Source organism: Ornithodoros turicata, chromosome 1, assembly GCF_037126465.1.
Source record: "Ornithodoros turicata isolate Travis chromosome 1, ASM3712646v1, whole genome shotgun sequence".
NCBI classification, from domain to species: domain Eukaryota; kingdom Metazoa; phylum Arthropoda; class Arachnida; order Ixodida; family Argasidae; genus Ornithodoros; species Ornithodoros turicata.
Genome location: NC_088201.1, coordinates 223,853,586 through 223,869,982, shown reverse-complemented (window position 1 = coordinate 223,869,982; position 16,397 = coordinate 223,853,586). Strand labels below are relative to the sequence as shown.

Below are 16,397 nucleotides of genomic sequence, written 5' to 3'. Positions count from 1 at the left end.
GAAAGCGCGAACTCGGCGAACTCGTAGCGTGCTTTCTCTCTTGCACGTAGGGGAAAGGGTAAAAATATCGCCTGAAGCTGCGCAACAAGAATTAACCATCACATTGCAGTTGTTTCGTGATCATTTCCGCACACTATAATTGTCTCGCGCATTCGTTTGGGGACTGCAGCGGCAACAGCGCATCGGGGGAAACCGATTTTCCATTTGCGCTGGGCTTCTATTTCTAATAATTAAAAAGTGGACAAAGGATGCACAGCAAATTAATACATCGACTTATAAGGTTGCTGGTGGCTCCGCAATGTGTGGCTTATAGCATAGGAGGTATCATCGCTTATAATTCGGAAAAAAAGTACTTCTCCATATAAAAAAAAAAAAATTCAATAACACTGTCTGGTTTGCAGGGGCCGTAGAGTGGTTCAGTGCTCGGAAAACAGCCTGAAGCTGTTCCTGGTGCGTGTGCTGTGTTACTTTGAGCATGTGAAGCAATTTCAAGACCTCTCCTTGGAACCCTGGAACCCTTATTTTATTCTTCTTTTATTTATTTTCCTTTTTTTCTTTGTGGAATAGCAAGCCGGCGTCCTGTTTGGGTGACCTTTGCCCCCTTTTTTTACTTTGTTCTAATAAATATATCCCCCACTCCTGTAACATCGATTCCAAGCTAAGAGATTTTGAAGCCCAACAGAGACTACATTCCCAGAAACATCAGTCTTTGCTTCTCTCTTTTTTTAACATGCGGAGGTTACCTCACTGAAGGTTGCTATTTCACGGGGTCCGTGACAACCTGAAATTTTATTATGTTAGTTCGTAGAGTCACATTTCTGGCTTGGATAGCTGAGGAAGGAGCAGAAGCAGAGGTGGATGTATGGCGAATACGGCTGACTGCAATTCACTATAGAGAGTTTTAATACACCGTACGCTATCGTCTTTGCGTGTACGTAAGGAATAGCGTGGTTGTTCTGCGCAATGCTCGAAGCTCTCTCTAAGTTTTGCGCATGCACAGAACCAGCAACGCTACGCCTTGCGTACGCAAATGCTGCAACGTACGATCCACTAAAACTGGAAATCAAATGAACGGGTGAGTATGCAGCAATGTTATAAATGTAAGACATACCACAAGCCCGTAGACTATATCAAAAATAATTTCAATCAAAAAAATTCAGTGAGTGTGGAAGGAAATTCTTCGAACGAAACAACAAACAAAAGATTACAAACTGGAACGTTCCTGGTACAGCATGTGGGGCAGTTCAACTGCGCGTCTGGTCTGGGCAGCCGAAGGAAGAGCAGAAGTAGAGATGGAGCGAATACGGTTCACTGCAAGACAACCATACAAATGGAGTTAAATGTACAGGCGAATATGCAACGATGCCACAAATGGAGGATGTATCACAAGAACGCAGAACCTGCTCTCAAACATGATGCGGCAGTGCATAGGTTTTTTAGGCTTTTGTACTTTTTGTCAGCGGAAGTTCGTTGAGGTTCAAAATTATCGGATTTTATATGGTATTTGACTTAATGCTTCCAGTGCGCACCTCTGGTCAAACCAAAATGGTAATATTTTCCACCTACATATTCCATCCACACCGGATGCAAAACGTGGGGTTCGTAGCAACGCCCTTGCACAAGCTAGGAGATCGATAAATGACGGCTGCGTCTTCAGCAATTTGAACAGTTTTGCCAGATGTATATGTGACACAGACGATGCAAGCGCCCACAATCTTGGCCGCTCTTCAAAGTTAGCATGCGGGGGAACACTGGATGGGGAAGCGTCTCCCTCGTATTCTTGGTTCTGACAAGTCGATTTCGTAGACGTTTCACTCAACACGGTGTCAACATTGTGAAAGGGCAATAGACTAGAAACCGCGAAAATGTTATCTGGCGTAGCCGTGTTCCCAACGGACACGGAACGCATTTCATCTTCGAAGGGCATGTTTTGGAGGAAGTAAAAGCAGCAAGTGAGGGCTGATAAGTTTCCTTGCACCGCTTTCCGTAAGCGACGGTGAAATGTCCGTCTATATTTCTTCGTAGTGAAATACCTCTCAAGACTATGCAGCCCACACACAGGGTGTTCAAAATTAAGCTTTCACTAGCACTTTATAAGTAGGCGAACAAAAGAAAACTGGTGCTACTTTTTCTGTTCATTGAGTAAGAAACAGGTGCTACATAATTAGCAGCACCTGTTTCTTAGACAAGTAGCGTTTAAAGTTATCATCCGGTCTCCTGTAATCGCTGTGTTTGCGTAGCGCTCGTGAAAGCTTAATTTTGAACACCCTGCATAATCCGAAGACGTCACCTCGTCTGCAATGAGTAAAGCGGGAGACGCGCTTTGTGTTTCAGCTGCATCTGACTGACGTGGTCGTAACTGGTCACGATGGACCTGCACCCGCAATCAGAGGCGGAGAGTTTTCATTTTCCCGGGGGGGGGGGGGGGAGGCAAGGGCGCACCGCGAAGTAAGTACTCTGGCGGGGGGGGGGAGGGATAGGTTTATTAAGAAAATAAGAAGGGCAAGGTAAGCCAGGTGTCGGATGTCTGCTTGTTATTAAAAAAAAGTGAAAGGGGGAAGACAAAAAAAGGCAAATAAAAGAAGAACGCAAAAGAAAACAAAAAGAAGGAAAGACGAAAAGAAAAATAAAGAACACAAAACTAAAGCTGAAGAATCACACACTGGCGGGGTCCTATGACGTATGCAGGACTGGTATAGAAATAAGAAGGAAGAACAGAAAAAAAAAAGAAAACACAGAGAGAACGTAAACAGTGGACATGTGCACAACTGAAGGCATTACGCCTTTGAAAACTGAGTGTAAAAGGAACAAAATGCATTGAATCCTCGGTGTTTGACCCGAAATGCGCGCAATATATGAATATGGTCAATGAAATGGGGCAGCGGGAGTTGAACCCGCTCCCAACGGATATGCGTTCCGAAGACACTACCGTTACACCTCACTGGCAGCTGCAGGTACTTTTTCGACTGCTTCGTTTCATTGATCTGATTGCTTTGGGCGAAATTCAGGCTATGTGTTGTGTCATCCTCTGTGTTTCTTCGCCTCACCTTCTGCTGTGATAATGAGTATGGTGAGCGAATACATATTTTACAAATTGCAATATGCATTTTTGGGGTTGGTGCCTCTTCGCTCTTTTGACCAGGGCGCGCCGAGCCCCAAAGGTTGGTGTCAGTCTCTTAGCTGGACTTCCCAGGGGAGGCGGCGCCCCCCCTAGTTCATGTTCCGGGGGGGCAAGCCCCCCCCCCCCCCCCACAGTCGGCGCCTATGCCCGCAATAGTGGTCACATAACAATGCAGTTTAAGAGTGCGGAAAGTTTAAATATACTTACTTTTGCTTGCCATTGCTAACGACATTTCCGTAGCAGACTCGCATTGCACGCAGTCACAATGGACGCCCGAGTAGCCTCCTTGCCGCCTCTTTCCGTACTGCTCATCGCCGAACATCCCAATTTGGCATGCACAGGCCGATTTCGCAGATTTCAAATGCCGCGTTTCAAACGCACATCCTACCAATGTACGAGATACATCGCATGTGTGACTGCAGATGTAGGGACCTCTTTGGGATGTCCCTACAAAGTTTCGTGTTGTCTGTCAGTCAGGAACGTCCTGAACGGAGCTGCCATTCCATCGCCGCCGATCAGCAGTTAGTAGAGGGACACCAGCTGCTCTACATTTGGTGATCCGAACAAGGAACACCTCAGCGCGGTGTACTACAACCAGGCACCACTGCCAAATTTCACAACACCACCGTCATCAGGATTCCCGCACGTGTTCAGGAACCAGTCGATGGCGATGGGGCTCGCCTTGTTAGCCCACGTCTTTCCACCTGGGCTAGCTGTGGACGCTTCTTCCGACACGGCACATTTCGGTTTCACCGCCCCGTACCGATCACGACACATCACGTAGTTGTGCACGTGGATCCGGCATCACCAACGACATCTCAGTGAACAACGCATTCCGCTACCAGTCTCGATGCCGCTGGCCTTACGCCCTGACACCGCATATGCATCAGCTCTGCACGCTGTCTGGAATAGTACGCTCGCGGTGACGTCTCAACCTGCGCCCATCTACATGCTATCCTACGACATGCTTGGGCATCTCCGTTGGATCAGCTCCCAGGGCGATGTACGGAGCATAACATTGGCACACGTGGCGTCCGAGACCTTCTGCCGGACGCCCAGCGGTCCCTTATTCACAAGTCGTCATCGTTCATCATTCCTTCCTTCATGGTATCGACACAAACCTCGGCAGTGATGTGGTGGCCCGTGGACGAGGACTATGTGGTCTTGTGACCTTGTGCTACCGCTCTTGCGCAGTTATATCGGCAACGTCCTAGATTGAAGCCACTGGTTGAGGAGCTCCCCTCCACGTCTTGCCCTCCGGGACATTCCATCATCGCCGATCAAGACAACTAGAGGAAAAAGATCTCCTCTACATACGTTCACAGTAGCGCCTCACGCTATCGCCCTCCTATCATCTGACACGCTGGGATATTTCCATCCTTCGCGTTTTTCCAGCCTTCGTGTTTGTGTTTGTTCACGTGTTCTTGCCCATCGCTCAGGCTTGCCTATCATGGAATATTTCCATCGACGCGGCAGCGCGATATACGGCACATTACATCGCCAAACGTCGACCCACTGCTGGTGCAGCAGCAGCACCCACTGCCACGACCGACGGCAGTCTCCCATTCTCGTGTCAAGTTATTTTTCCATTCATGGTATGGATACCGAAATCTACGCTCAGCGCTCCACGTTTGAGAGTGGAAGTGATGCGGCGACCATGGACGACGACGATGTGCCACTGCTGGCACGCGCTGTCGCGCTAGCTAATAGGTTCTATCGAAAACGACCTGGAGTGATGCCCTGGGATGTGAAGCTCCTGACTTATACGCGTTTATTCATTTTCGTTGTTCTGCCAAGCTAACCTCTTCCTCGTTCTACTCCTCCTTACAACTCCCCCAAGTTGAGGTTCAGATGGGAACGAAGAATGTTTTGTGCTCCAACAAGTTCAGGTTATGGCTGTGTGGTCCAATATGGACGAAAATCTGCTGGACACCGCCCTATGACCATTATCGTAGACGAGGTAGGGAAATAGTATGTGCACACCAGATGGTTTTAAATATGTTGGAAAGGGAGAGTTCTTTTGCTGTAACACTTATCGACACTATTTAAAACCCGAGATGGAAAACATTGTTTCCACAAATGGCGTAAATCAGGAGGTTTGAAACCTTTACAGCCTGATTACCCTCAAATTGCGCCAAAAATGTGTTTGAAATTAACAGTGTACGTTCTGCAAGCGATTGCAGAGAGAGAACTTCTGTCGTCTTCAAGCATATCACATTCCCACTGCAAGACCTAGCAACAGTTGCAGCACTGCGTTGCTTGCGTTGCGAGTGCCCATTATGAAACAACGAACGCGTGTTCTCTGCGTATCGGAGTGCATCTTTCGCGTTAGGCATAGTTCACGCTAGTGCGTTCTGCTGCGTGCGTATGCGTGCGTTGTAAGCAATCCGTTCCGCTGTTCACATACCTGCGTCCGAATGCGTGCGTCACGAAACCGTAAGCCAATGAGCGCCCAGCGTGATTTCCACTCCGGTGGCCGCCATGTTGAAAACAGTCTCGCAGAGAGAAACCTACTGCGCACGCTCGGAAGGCCGCCTCGCGATTCGTTCTCCGCTGGCGGTCTGCTGTGTGCGTCGGAAAAGGTTGAGCTCGGGCAAACTCCTTGCGTTCTGCTGCGGGTCGCACGTATCTCTTGCCACGGTAACCAGCGCCCCCACGCATCCGCATGCAGCAGAACGCACTAGTGTGAACCATGCTTTATGCCAAGTGGACCAAGACTCACCCCTGTACTCGTTTGATGATACGACTCGCTGGTTTCTCTTCCTTTCGTTCAGTGGATCCAGAACCAACGTGACGTCACTTTTTGACGGCTTCCCCGGCGGCTGTGGTAAAGATTATCATTGCATTAGAAACTGTACAATGGAGCGGCGAGGAAATGTATCATATTGGCGCGACGCAGATATTTCTTCCCCGGAAATTATAGCCGAACTTGAGAACTGTATCTCTTAACGGCTTGTGAACTGTAAGACTTCGTGGAGCACAGGAATTTCCACGGGATTTTTTTTTCTCCGTTGGGCAGTCTTATACTCCCGCGTGCGCGCGTGGGATGCATATCAGTTGAGGATTAGACCTCCGGAAAATTTTCAGGGGCATGTGTGGAGTGCTGGGAAAATTCCTGGTGGCTCACATTATGTGATCTAGCAATGTACCATATCGGATCACGTAGGGTTCGAGATGGGATTGCTGCACCTAGATTCGTACAGCAAGCATTGTGTCGCATGCATCACAACAAGGCCTAAGCAAAGAAGGATAAGCCTTCTTTTTTTTTCCAACCGTCTTAGTATTTCTTGTATGCTTCATGCACGCGTTTGAATTAGAGCAAGCTTGCCTTACTACATCCTCTTCATTTCACCACTTGTAGTCAGGTGGCTCATTTAGTCTACGTGCCAAGGTTACGGAATGGGGTCGCACATTTCATTCCAATTCCGAGGAATGGAGGTCTGTGAAAGGAATGGAGGATTACATTCCTTTCAATTCGTCGGAATGGAAAGGTGCGCACAATCTCCACTCCTGGAATGGCTCTGCGACCCCATTCCATTTCTTTAATTCCACCAATAAAAAGAAGAAGAAAAAAGGAAAGACAGGAGAAGGACCGGTAATTTTGATAGCCCATCAGTGTCACAGGAGGTCCCATTACCTTCCACGAAAAAAAAAAGGCCAAGGCGCGGAGGGGTTCCCAACATCACAACAAGATCTATGTAGTACTAATTATGACGATCAACTCTTTTTTTTATGTTTCGGACATGTGAGCAATCCTGATGATCAGAGATATCGTGTGTTCCGATTCACAAACATTAGGTGCTGGAAAGAGATGCCTCGTAATGAACTCCGCTGTGCTGTCATAATGTTCCAAACTGTGGAAAACAATTGTTCTGCGTTCGCTGTAGCTGGGCGGAGTCGAGATGATCGCAGAGCGCTTCCCTGTATTTCGAAATAAATAATAAAAGAAGCCCCGTTTATACATGAAATATCATTTTGCTCCTGATCGCGTTTAGGTGCGGTGCGTGTTTGCAGGGTCTCGAACCGAAACGTTTTTCGTTCCGGTTTTCGTTCCGGTTACATCATAAACGATCCGGTACCGGTTGTGCTCCGGAGCAAAAAAATAACGGTTCATACCGGTTTTTAACCGGTTACGCTTCTGCTGGGAATATTCATCCACACAAAAAAATCAATGTTACAAAATGTAAACCCGTTTATTCAGCATACATGGTATTTAATATTAATAGACAGCTGTGAAATTGGTAGCTCGTGGTTCCTGTAGGTTACTGTCTGTTCAAATGGGCTTTCTCATTTCTTGAAGCGCATGCTACAAACTGACTTGTTTGTCGTGATGTCATACGTAAAGTACTTTCTTGCTGGGTTGGAGCGAGTGCGTCCCATCCGAGTGTCTGTTGCTACTGTCTAGCCTGCAAGCACCACCGCACGAGTACGACGCAAATCGAGGAACACCTTCACTCACAAACGCGCTCGACGGCTCCGTTTTATTTTCTTCGTGTCCTGTCCACAAAAGAGTTGCCACTTTGCACGGGCTTGCCCTCGCGTATACGTAAATGTATTCAACTTAGCTGCTCTCAAACAAGGGACGCGTTGCGCGACATTACCGATAAAGAAGCTGTTATGCAGCCCCCTGGGGTCGCTGTTTAGTTGAGGACAGTTTGGGGGGATCAAATTAAAACGAACACTACGGCACATTGCTAGAGAGTCACATGTACCTCGAAGTCTGTGTGCGTGCGCGAACGATAAACCATTACAAAGGGAGCCTAGGGGTCATACTATACCGACATACGTTCCACCGTAACCGTAACCTTCGTATAGTATCCATGACATGACTTCAGAGCACACGACGTCTCATTCGCCTATCCGTAGTCCAAACCGGCGAAGTTTTTCTTGGACCGAAAACCGTTAAATATATTTTTCGGTTTCCCTCCTGAGCGAAAAAAATTTATACGGTTTCGATTCCGTTCCGGTTCGCACCAAAATAGCGGTTTTTTTTCGGTTTTCGGTTCGCTCCGACACCCTGCGTGTTTGTAAAGGGTGCGAGGGAAAAAAGCAGTGGGTTGAAATCAAACCTACGACCGGAGTACCCCGATCATTCCACTGTCATTCGTTCGAGAGAAAAAAAAAAAAAGCGGGAGCGGGCAGTAATAGCAATACTTTGCTTTGCAATAGTATTGCTCTTTTTCTTTTGAGCATTTCTATTACGTATTATGATACTTATGTTTTTATGCACTTGCATCTGTATAATAATACCCAAATTGAAGCAATACACTCTCAATCAGGCAACGCGCACGTAACGGTTCTGTACCGCTTGGCCAAATTGGCTTGGCTTAAATTTAAGATGCACGTGCCCTCACATGGAGCCTCACATGCAACGCATAGGGCGCATTGATTTAGACCTAATCGTCCGGGTGGTTCCCTTCCTCAGCGATAAATGTACAGCCCCAAGAAGCCACGTAAAGAATCACCGTTGCCCGTCGTTGATGTACTACTGTATACCAGCTATGACAGACTGCATGAGCCTTATACCACCATTGCTGTCTAGAGGGTACTTGCGGGCATCGCATTTTATTATGTGCTGAGGCTATTGTTATATTCCCGAGCGTGCACCTTTCTGCTCATCTGGAGCATGAAGAAAGCATAAAGCGAACAGACGCGCACGAGAGGGTTACCCTTTTGAGAGACTCTGCGTTGAGACGTTGAAACGTTTTCCTTTAAGGAAAACTCTTACAAAAATATTTCACAATAAACCGCGTAAAACTCCCCGACAAGGAATCAACCGCGCAAAAATCCCTGCCCACAAAATCGACGATCAAAAATATATCCTTGCAAAATATATCATTACAACATAAACTGTCTGTCACTGTAAACATAAGCTGTCTCAAAAGATATCCTGTAATCGAACCCGACAGCGTAGAAATACTTTTGTATCTCAACGCAAAGGATAGCGGTACGATGTAGCTTACATTGCTGGTTTTGCCGTTGTGATCACACATGCCCTACCTCATGGACTGTCGTTGCTACCATGTTCTTTTCTGTGTATATGTTGTTGCTACGTTTTCTTTTGTAGTGTAGAAAAACCATGCGTTATATGCATGTCTCGCTCTATTTCGCTCGACACAGCATCAAAACCAAGTGTGACGGTGTTGAGTGCCCGTTCCTCCGTGCATGCGTCGCTGAGTCCGCTGTACTCTGGCGTTCAAGTGGAGGGGGGTACCCGAAATACATCATTAAGAATAAACCGCTTAACAATAAAACGTTCAAGAATAAACCGCTTAAAAATACACGGCTCAAAATCAATCCAAAACTAAACCGCATACTATCCCCGCTTAGGGATAACCGTTTAATAATCCACCATTAAAAATAAACTGTTTCAAAATTCCCTCACCATCTAGCATGGGGCGGATCGATTGCAATTTGCGTCGGGTTACGTTAGGTTAGTTTAGTTTCCGTTAGTTTGGGATAGTTTAGGCTCGTTTGGTTCAGTGCGGTTAGTTTAATCCTCTTGCTACTAACCTTTCAAAAATAAACTTATTATAAACGAATATTACAAATCTCCCAGAATATATGTTTAAATATCAAAGCACAAATATAATCGCTGAAATATCTCCGTAACAATAATAATAATAATATAATAATAACAGATATCTCCGTAATAAAAACGTTATGGAATCACCGGTTAAGAATATGTCGTTATAAATAAATCGTTTCAGAATCTCCCCAAAATCAACCATACGGTAGCTACTGTCACTTAGTATGGCCGCGGGTGAAATAGACAATCCGCTTCGACAAATAGACCCAAAGTTGGCGAATTTAATTGGACTCCTGCCATGGTATACTTTGTACATCGGACTTCCATACTTCGCACGTGAAGCAAGCGTACTTCACTAGAACGTCAGTGTGAAGCCAACTCAGAGCACACGCACGAACGAAAGAGCGCTCAGCACTGCCACAGTTCCTGTCGATGCTTTGTCAAGCGGAATAACGCGGGAGGGGCGGTGGGGTGGTATATACATTTATTAAAAGGAAATGTCTGGGAAAGGTCGCAGGATATGCATACAATGCATGGGCTTTTCTACAATAGAAAGGAAAACACGCCAACAACACACAGAACAAATATGGCAGTCATGACAGACCACTAGCTAGAGGGTGAGTGCTAGGAGGGGCAAAAACCACCAGCAAGCTACGTCTTACTGCTTTCCTATGCGTAGAGATACGCATCTATCACTCCGCTGTCGTTGGACTACAGGATATATTTTGGAACGGTTTATTTTTAACGATATATTTTCCAATGATATATTTTCCTGGTGGATTCCTGAGCGATTGTTTTTTTGGGCGGCGATTGTTGCGCGGTTGATTCCTTATTGTGGAATTTTACGCGGTTTATTGTAAAAAATATATATTTTGAAAGAGTTTTTCTTAAAGGATTTATTCTTAAAGATGCGTGAAGGGAAGTAGCGTGTAAAGAAGATGTGATGTGAAGTGAAGTGAAGATGCGTAAAGGGCCTGCTGGCAGAAGATTGAGAGCCGGTTTCACCTCACTTTCTAAAGATACATGTTGAAGCGTATAGGTTTATTATTAACGGTGGATAGTTACGCGGTTCACTTTTACCGTGGATTTATTTAAGCGTATATTCTGGACGTTTTATTCTTAACGGTGGATACTTACGCATTTATTATTGGGCGTTTATTTTTAACGGTTTGAAATGGCTACACCCCAAGTGGAGCACGGTTGATTCGTGTACGAAGTATGTAAGTAAGAAGCATACTCATGCGCACCAGAAGCCGAATGAAATTGGTCGACTCCGGGATCCTTTCTTGAAGCGGAATGTCCATTTCAATCTCTGCCATACCACGTGACTGTAGAAACCGTACCGTGGATGGGTTATGTTTTTAACGATATATTCTTAACCGTGGATTCCTTAGCGTTTTTATTTACACGGGGATACTTGAGCGATTATTTTTGTGCGTTCATTTTTAAGCGTATATTCTTGTAGACTTATTTTTGACAGTGGATACTTACGCGTTTATTTATGAAAGGTTATATTAAATGGTTTCAAACGGGATACACCCGCATTTTACTGTTACTTACGATCGTGTATGTGAATCCGACCCCTGAACTTCGGGTGCACAATCTCGTATCGCTGCCATTCTTCATCCTCTGCTCTCTTTCTTTCTTCCGTCTTTGCAACGTTTATGGATGGAACCATTGCGGTTCACGGTTAGGCAAGCGAGTAAAAATTCATGTCGTGTTCTGTACTTCATAAGTTTGCTGTTTCGATGTCCATACACGCGTTATATCCAAAGTAGAACAGGAGAGAGAGAGAAAAAAAAGAAGAATATAAGTGATTTGTTACCACTGGAAACTACACGTACTTCCACTCTCAAGCGCACTCGAGCGCTGTCTTTGCCGTTGCTGGTGAAGGCGGAGGCCTGGATATATCGGTCACCAGCTTCCAAGGGAACGATAGGGAATACTACTGTACGACCACTCCCTTTGGGAACAGTGAGTTTTTGAATTGGAGATATCTCTCCTTCTTTGGCTGATGAGCAGATGCCTCGTGTCCCTTGAAGAAACACCTTAGCCTGGTAATATCAAAAGGCAGTAGTCATGAACCTCAAGCAGAGTATGAGCAATATTAATTTACATTTCCGGGACCGCAAAACTCAGTTTTATGATCGTAATATGTTGTTACAAAGCGACAGAAAATGTTCGGTATCTTGTAATGTATACAATGACAGCGCCTCTGGAACTTAGAACGAAGTGATGTTTTTTATTTATTTTTTTATAATCAAGACAAGGATAACAACTGTTCAGGGGGCAAAAAATTATATGTGGTAAAAGTTAGGTCACACTGCGTTTCCAGTATCGAGACATTTTTGGTCTGGCGCAAGGTTCTCCCCTGAAGGCAAAAAGAGCTCCGGCTGCTTCACAGCGCTATACATTTGTGTATGGTGTGCAGTTCTCAGAGATCCAATCGCTTTCATAGGCACATGCTTCACCGTACTAAGTACACTGTGAATGCTGCGAGAATATCTCCGGGACACTTTCTCCTATATCGTTATGGAGTATACAACACCATGAGAAAAAATGATACGAAAGAAAACATAATTGCAATGCGTCAAGTCGTCTAACACGCAATAGAGTTCCTTAGAGATATACTTACCTGTATATCCTTACTTCCATAGTTGTAGAGTGTCACTGGTACCTCAATTTGTACATTTTGCACGACGGAATACGGCAGGTTGATTTCTATGAAGACCGGTTTCAAAGTGGTGATTTCTACGGGCGATGCCACGCATATCCCACCGCGTGGAGACACACTAACTGCTCCCAACTCCCAGGTCGTGATGCTCTCCGGCAAGGTAGTCTCGTGCTCTGCTTTGCCAGAAGGGCTGTGGAAAAGGAGAAATAAACGGTTATGCAGCTGGAGCTGGTACATATGGTGCTCGTGAAACTGGTGGGTGATCTGATTCCTATGTGGTGAATTTCACATGAGGTCAGCTGAGTAGGTTTAACTATCGAATGGCATAAGCTCGCTTCACGTGTTCAGTCTTCAATGATCATTGAAACCAATGACGACTGAAATGCGTGTAGTGACACCAAGCGTGTGATGTGTCAACTTCCCAAGGAGTATTGGATTCAATGTTCCCCGACAGGTTGACACGTTGCACGCAAGGTGGCTCTACACGGATTTTCAATGACGATTGGTTTCAATGATCATTGAAGACTGCCCGTGAGACAGGGGTATCAGAAAACGTAGTCCTTCCTTATTCGTGTTAATCAGCTCCGTACTGAATCTAAGCAAGTTGTCATAGCTAGCCCATGAGAACAGGGGCTGCGGGCGACCATCGCAAAGTTAGCTGTATTCTCGGTTTGAATTTGCCAAAGAAGTAGCAACTGTAGAATTCGCACTACGTCAGCTGGAATTAACTTTGTCTCTTCTTGCTTGTCGACGTTTTGTATAGGCCAGCGGTTTTGCCTGAGCCTTGTTTGAAGAAGAGGTGAACAAGAGGGGAGGGGGAAACCTCAGCACGGTTTTCCGGTTTTTTGCTAACCGTTTAAACAGCCCTGTTCTATAAATGCACACTCACCCAATTGTAACAGTATTAAACAGCCAGGTGTCGCGGAAGTCTCTGCGTACTTCGTCTTCTCTCACGGGTCCCAGAGTATTGTCGGGATAAATGGAGTCAAGCTCGTACAACAATCTCGCAAATATAGCTTCCTCGTCGTGTTCTGTGTAAGAGACAGATGACGAAAGATACCAGGATAGGAACTGCACTGCTTTACAACAGTAAATGTTTTCGCTTCGTTTGATGCATTCCATAGCCCATGAAAAGCCCACAACCGTTTCAGTCGTAAAAAAAAGGCAATATAAATAAACGAACACTCTTTAACAATAAATTGTAATCATCAATGGTACACTCGAAGATATGAGTATCCAAAAGGTGAGATGGGGCCCACGTCGGCATCGATATTGTTGTCATCGTTATCGCTGCCATCGTTTTAATCACGCGATTGCCTCTACCAGGACATTCCCCATCGTCAGGCTTTATCTTATTCACACCTCACTGTATATTTATATATGTTTCCCTTTTCTACCTTTTCTTTTCTTTTTTTTTTCTTTTTTTGCTGAGGACGGGAGCAATGTGGGAGAAGAACACCTTGCTTCGAGCACCGTGCCTCGGAGATTTACGGCGCATGTCAAGAGAACAACAAGTGGTGGAATTATCCTCAGTTCTACCATGCGGCACGTGCATCATGCAGCCACACAAATGTGTGATCGGGCTCACCTCACGTCCATATAGAAACACAACTATTAATTAATTATATCACCCTTTGATGCACTCAGACCTATATTCTTCGAAGATACACTACGGATCTGGCCTGAGTCAGTACGCTGGAATGACACAAGTCTGAGGTATTTTGCCGAGGAAATGTCTGTATCTGGGTATATATCAGGAAATATCCGGGTATCTCAATTTAGCCTAACCCTTCTTTGCCGGACTTGACATTGACGAGATCGAAGAGTCTGAGAATAAGTGTGGAATGAATGTTCAGAGGTCGAAACAGGAAGAACATAGAACAAATGCAGGATGCAATAGACGCAGTGGAACTAGTGTGACACGTTCATTTCGTTATTAGTTGCACTCGCGAACTCAGTAGTTGCAATTAGTAATGCCCAATTGAAATATAGCAGTGACCGTAAAAGCCAGACAGCGGCAGGAATGTTGAGTCATGTTGTGCTCGTACGTTCCCATTATCGTTACCAATATTTCGCGATTATCTTTATTGGAAATATGATGACCGCGAAATTACAAAAAATACGTGAAAGCTGCTCCTTCTACAAATGCCCGTGATGTTGTACTATATTTTTAGCCTTTGTGGTATGCTTTTCCAACTTATACGCGCGGTTCCAATATGCACGAGGTATCAATCGCAAAATAGACTGAAGAACGGCTAGGCGCATTTAATTTGTTCTGTAAGTTCACTGTTTATCAAATTCCAGGCAAAATCTTTTGACGAACAGGCTGTTTTAGCAGGAACGGCCTGCTTAAATCCGTACCTTATTCCTGTGGGCCTATGATTTGTGAACGAAACTACTACTCTCAGAAGGCGTTGTGATTGTCTTGTATGTAAAAAGTACTGGATTCAACGGGGTGACTGTGAAGGCATACATTGGAGATGTAATACATAGATTAATCGTTCGCTGCTCCCGAATGAAAAGTGGTGTTTCAGAATGCTGCTGAAAAAAATTCACAACCGAAATATTCAATCAGCATGCAATCAATTCGAATGCCGTTCTCTCAAGTGAACTCAACAGTCTTTGCAATGAAAAAAACTGTCACAGAATATAATTTAGGTTGCTTCATTTATTCTGTTCTAATACTCCTATTGATACCTGTGTTGGAAAGTTCGGTGCCATACCCTCTCGAAGGGAGCCACTACGCCGGTATGCAGCTGTACAATCCAGGCATGCTTGCTTCTCCGACTGTACTATTCGCTGCAGGTGTTCAACACGGACATCGCCCATCTTCTGGTAGGCATCCCTCCTGATTCCGTGCTCGCAGCATTTGCGAAGGGCTGGACCTTCGGCTAGAAGGCAAACAGTCCGCGTCAGAGATCCTTATTGGATACAGTCAGCCCTCGTTAATATGACACTCGTTAGTACGACATCCTCACTTTGTGGCAGTTTTTCTGGGGAACGGTTTGCTCCCTATGGAGGTCCTGTGTAAAGGCCCCTCGTTATTATGACAACTCGATAATCCGACTGTGGCCAACATTCCGGGTACGAACTGGAGAGAACACGTGTATTCTTCTCTCGTTATTGTGACCGCCCACCGCTGACTCAGTCATCCGGCTGACTTAAAAGTTCAATGGTCCCGAGAAAACGCATGCCCGGTGAATGCCGAAGTCAAAACCCACGTTCTGAGGTGAGTCACTACTATATTTACTGCAAGCAAGAAGAGTTAAAAGACGGTCAGCCTCGGTCACTTGGCCAGTACTGTGACTTGTATTGGTATGGAAAGGACGGATTTCTTTCGTCAATAACTTGTAACTAAATAAATTGTAAGTTTGCAAGTACTTAATAAATTGTGTCTGTAAAATAAAATAAACGAATTACTGTGCCTGTATTGTCTGCGCGTTCAATAAACTAGAGAGAGCCAAACAGACTTCTATTATGAAGGGCTTACGTGGATCATCATCCATGTTGCTCGTTAATATGACAATTCGCTTTATGACCGAAATCTGCGGGAACGGCCTTGGTCATATTAACCAGGGTTGACTGTACTTCTTTTATGGTTCATATTGACCATGACATTAGGGTACATTTTAGTCACCAATTTTTTGAGCAGCCTCTCTTGGTCTCCGATGTATTCTACGACATGATAAGTCTGGAACAATTAGAGAAAAAAAAGCATAAAAAAACACGGAAGTTCTGTAATCGCTGTGGGGATCATCATTATATGTTCACCTAATTAGCGCGAACAATCGGGTAGATTATGGCCTGTGGCAATGAAACACCGCCGTCATCATCAAAATAAAGTTGTTGTTATTTCCGCACCAAGATATTACGATTGGACGAACTGGCACACGAACTGAATATTGAACATGTGAGACGATATCGTGCGGTGAAAGCAGTCGCCAAAAAACAACTACAGTCAACCCTCGATTTATGAACCGTCGGTTTATGAATTCCCACGTTTGATGAACACGAGCACGGGGAACCAGACTTTTTCCATTCATTTTTCCCTGGTTTTATGAACCTCGATATTC

General features: G+C 45.2%; 1 protein-coding gene across 1 annotated transcript in view; it reads right to left on the bottom strand.

Annotated features, from left to right (window-relative positions):
* Positions 1-16,397, bottom strand: part of LOC135395258 (complement C3-like) — a 126,747-nt gene that overhangs the window by 63,956 nt on the left and 46,394 nt on the right. The window contains exons 15-19 of the mRNA XM_064626501.1: positions 15,048-15,215; positions 13,214-13,355; positions 12,286-12,514; positions 11,495-11,704; positions 5,844-5,943 (exon numbers count right to left, since the gene is read on the bottom strand). Coding sequence (XP_064482571.1) covers positions 5,844-5,943; positions 11,495-11,704; positions 12,286-12,514; positions 13,214-13,355; positions 15,048-15,215 — 849 coding nt within the window. The remainder of the gene's footprint in view (positions 1-5,843; positions 5,944-11,494; positions 11,705-12,285; positions 12,515-13,213; positions 13,356-15,047; positions 15,216-16,397) is intronic.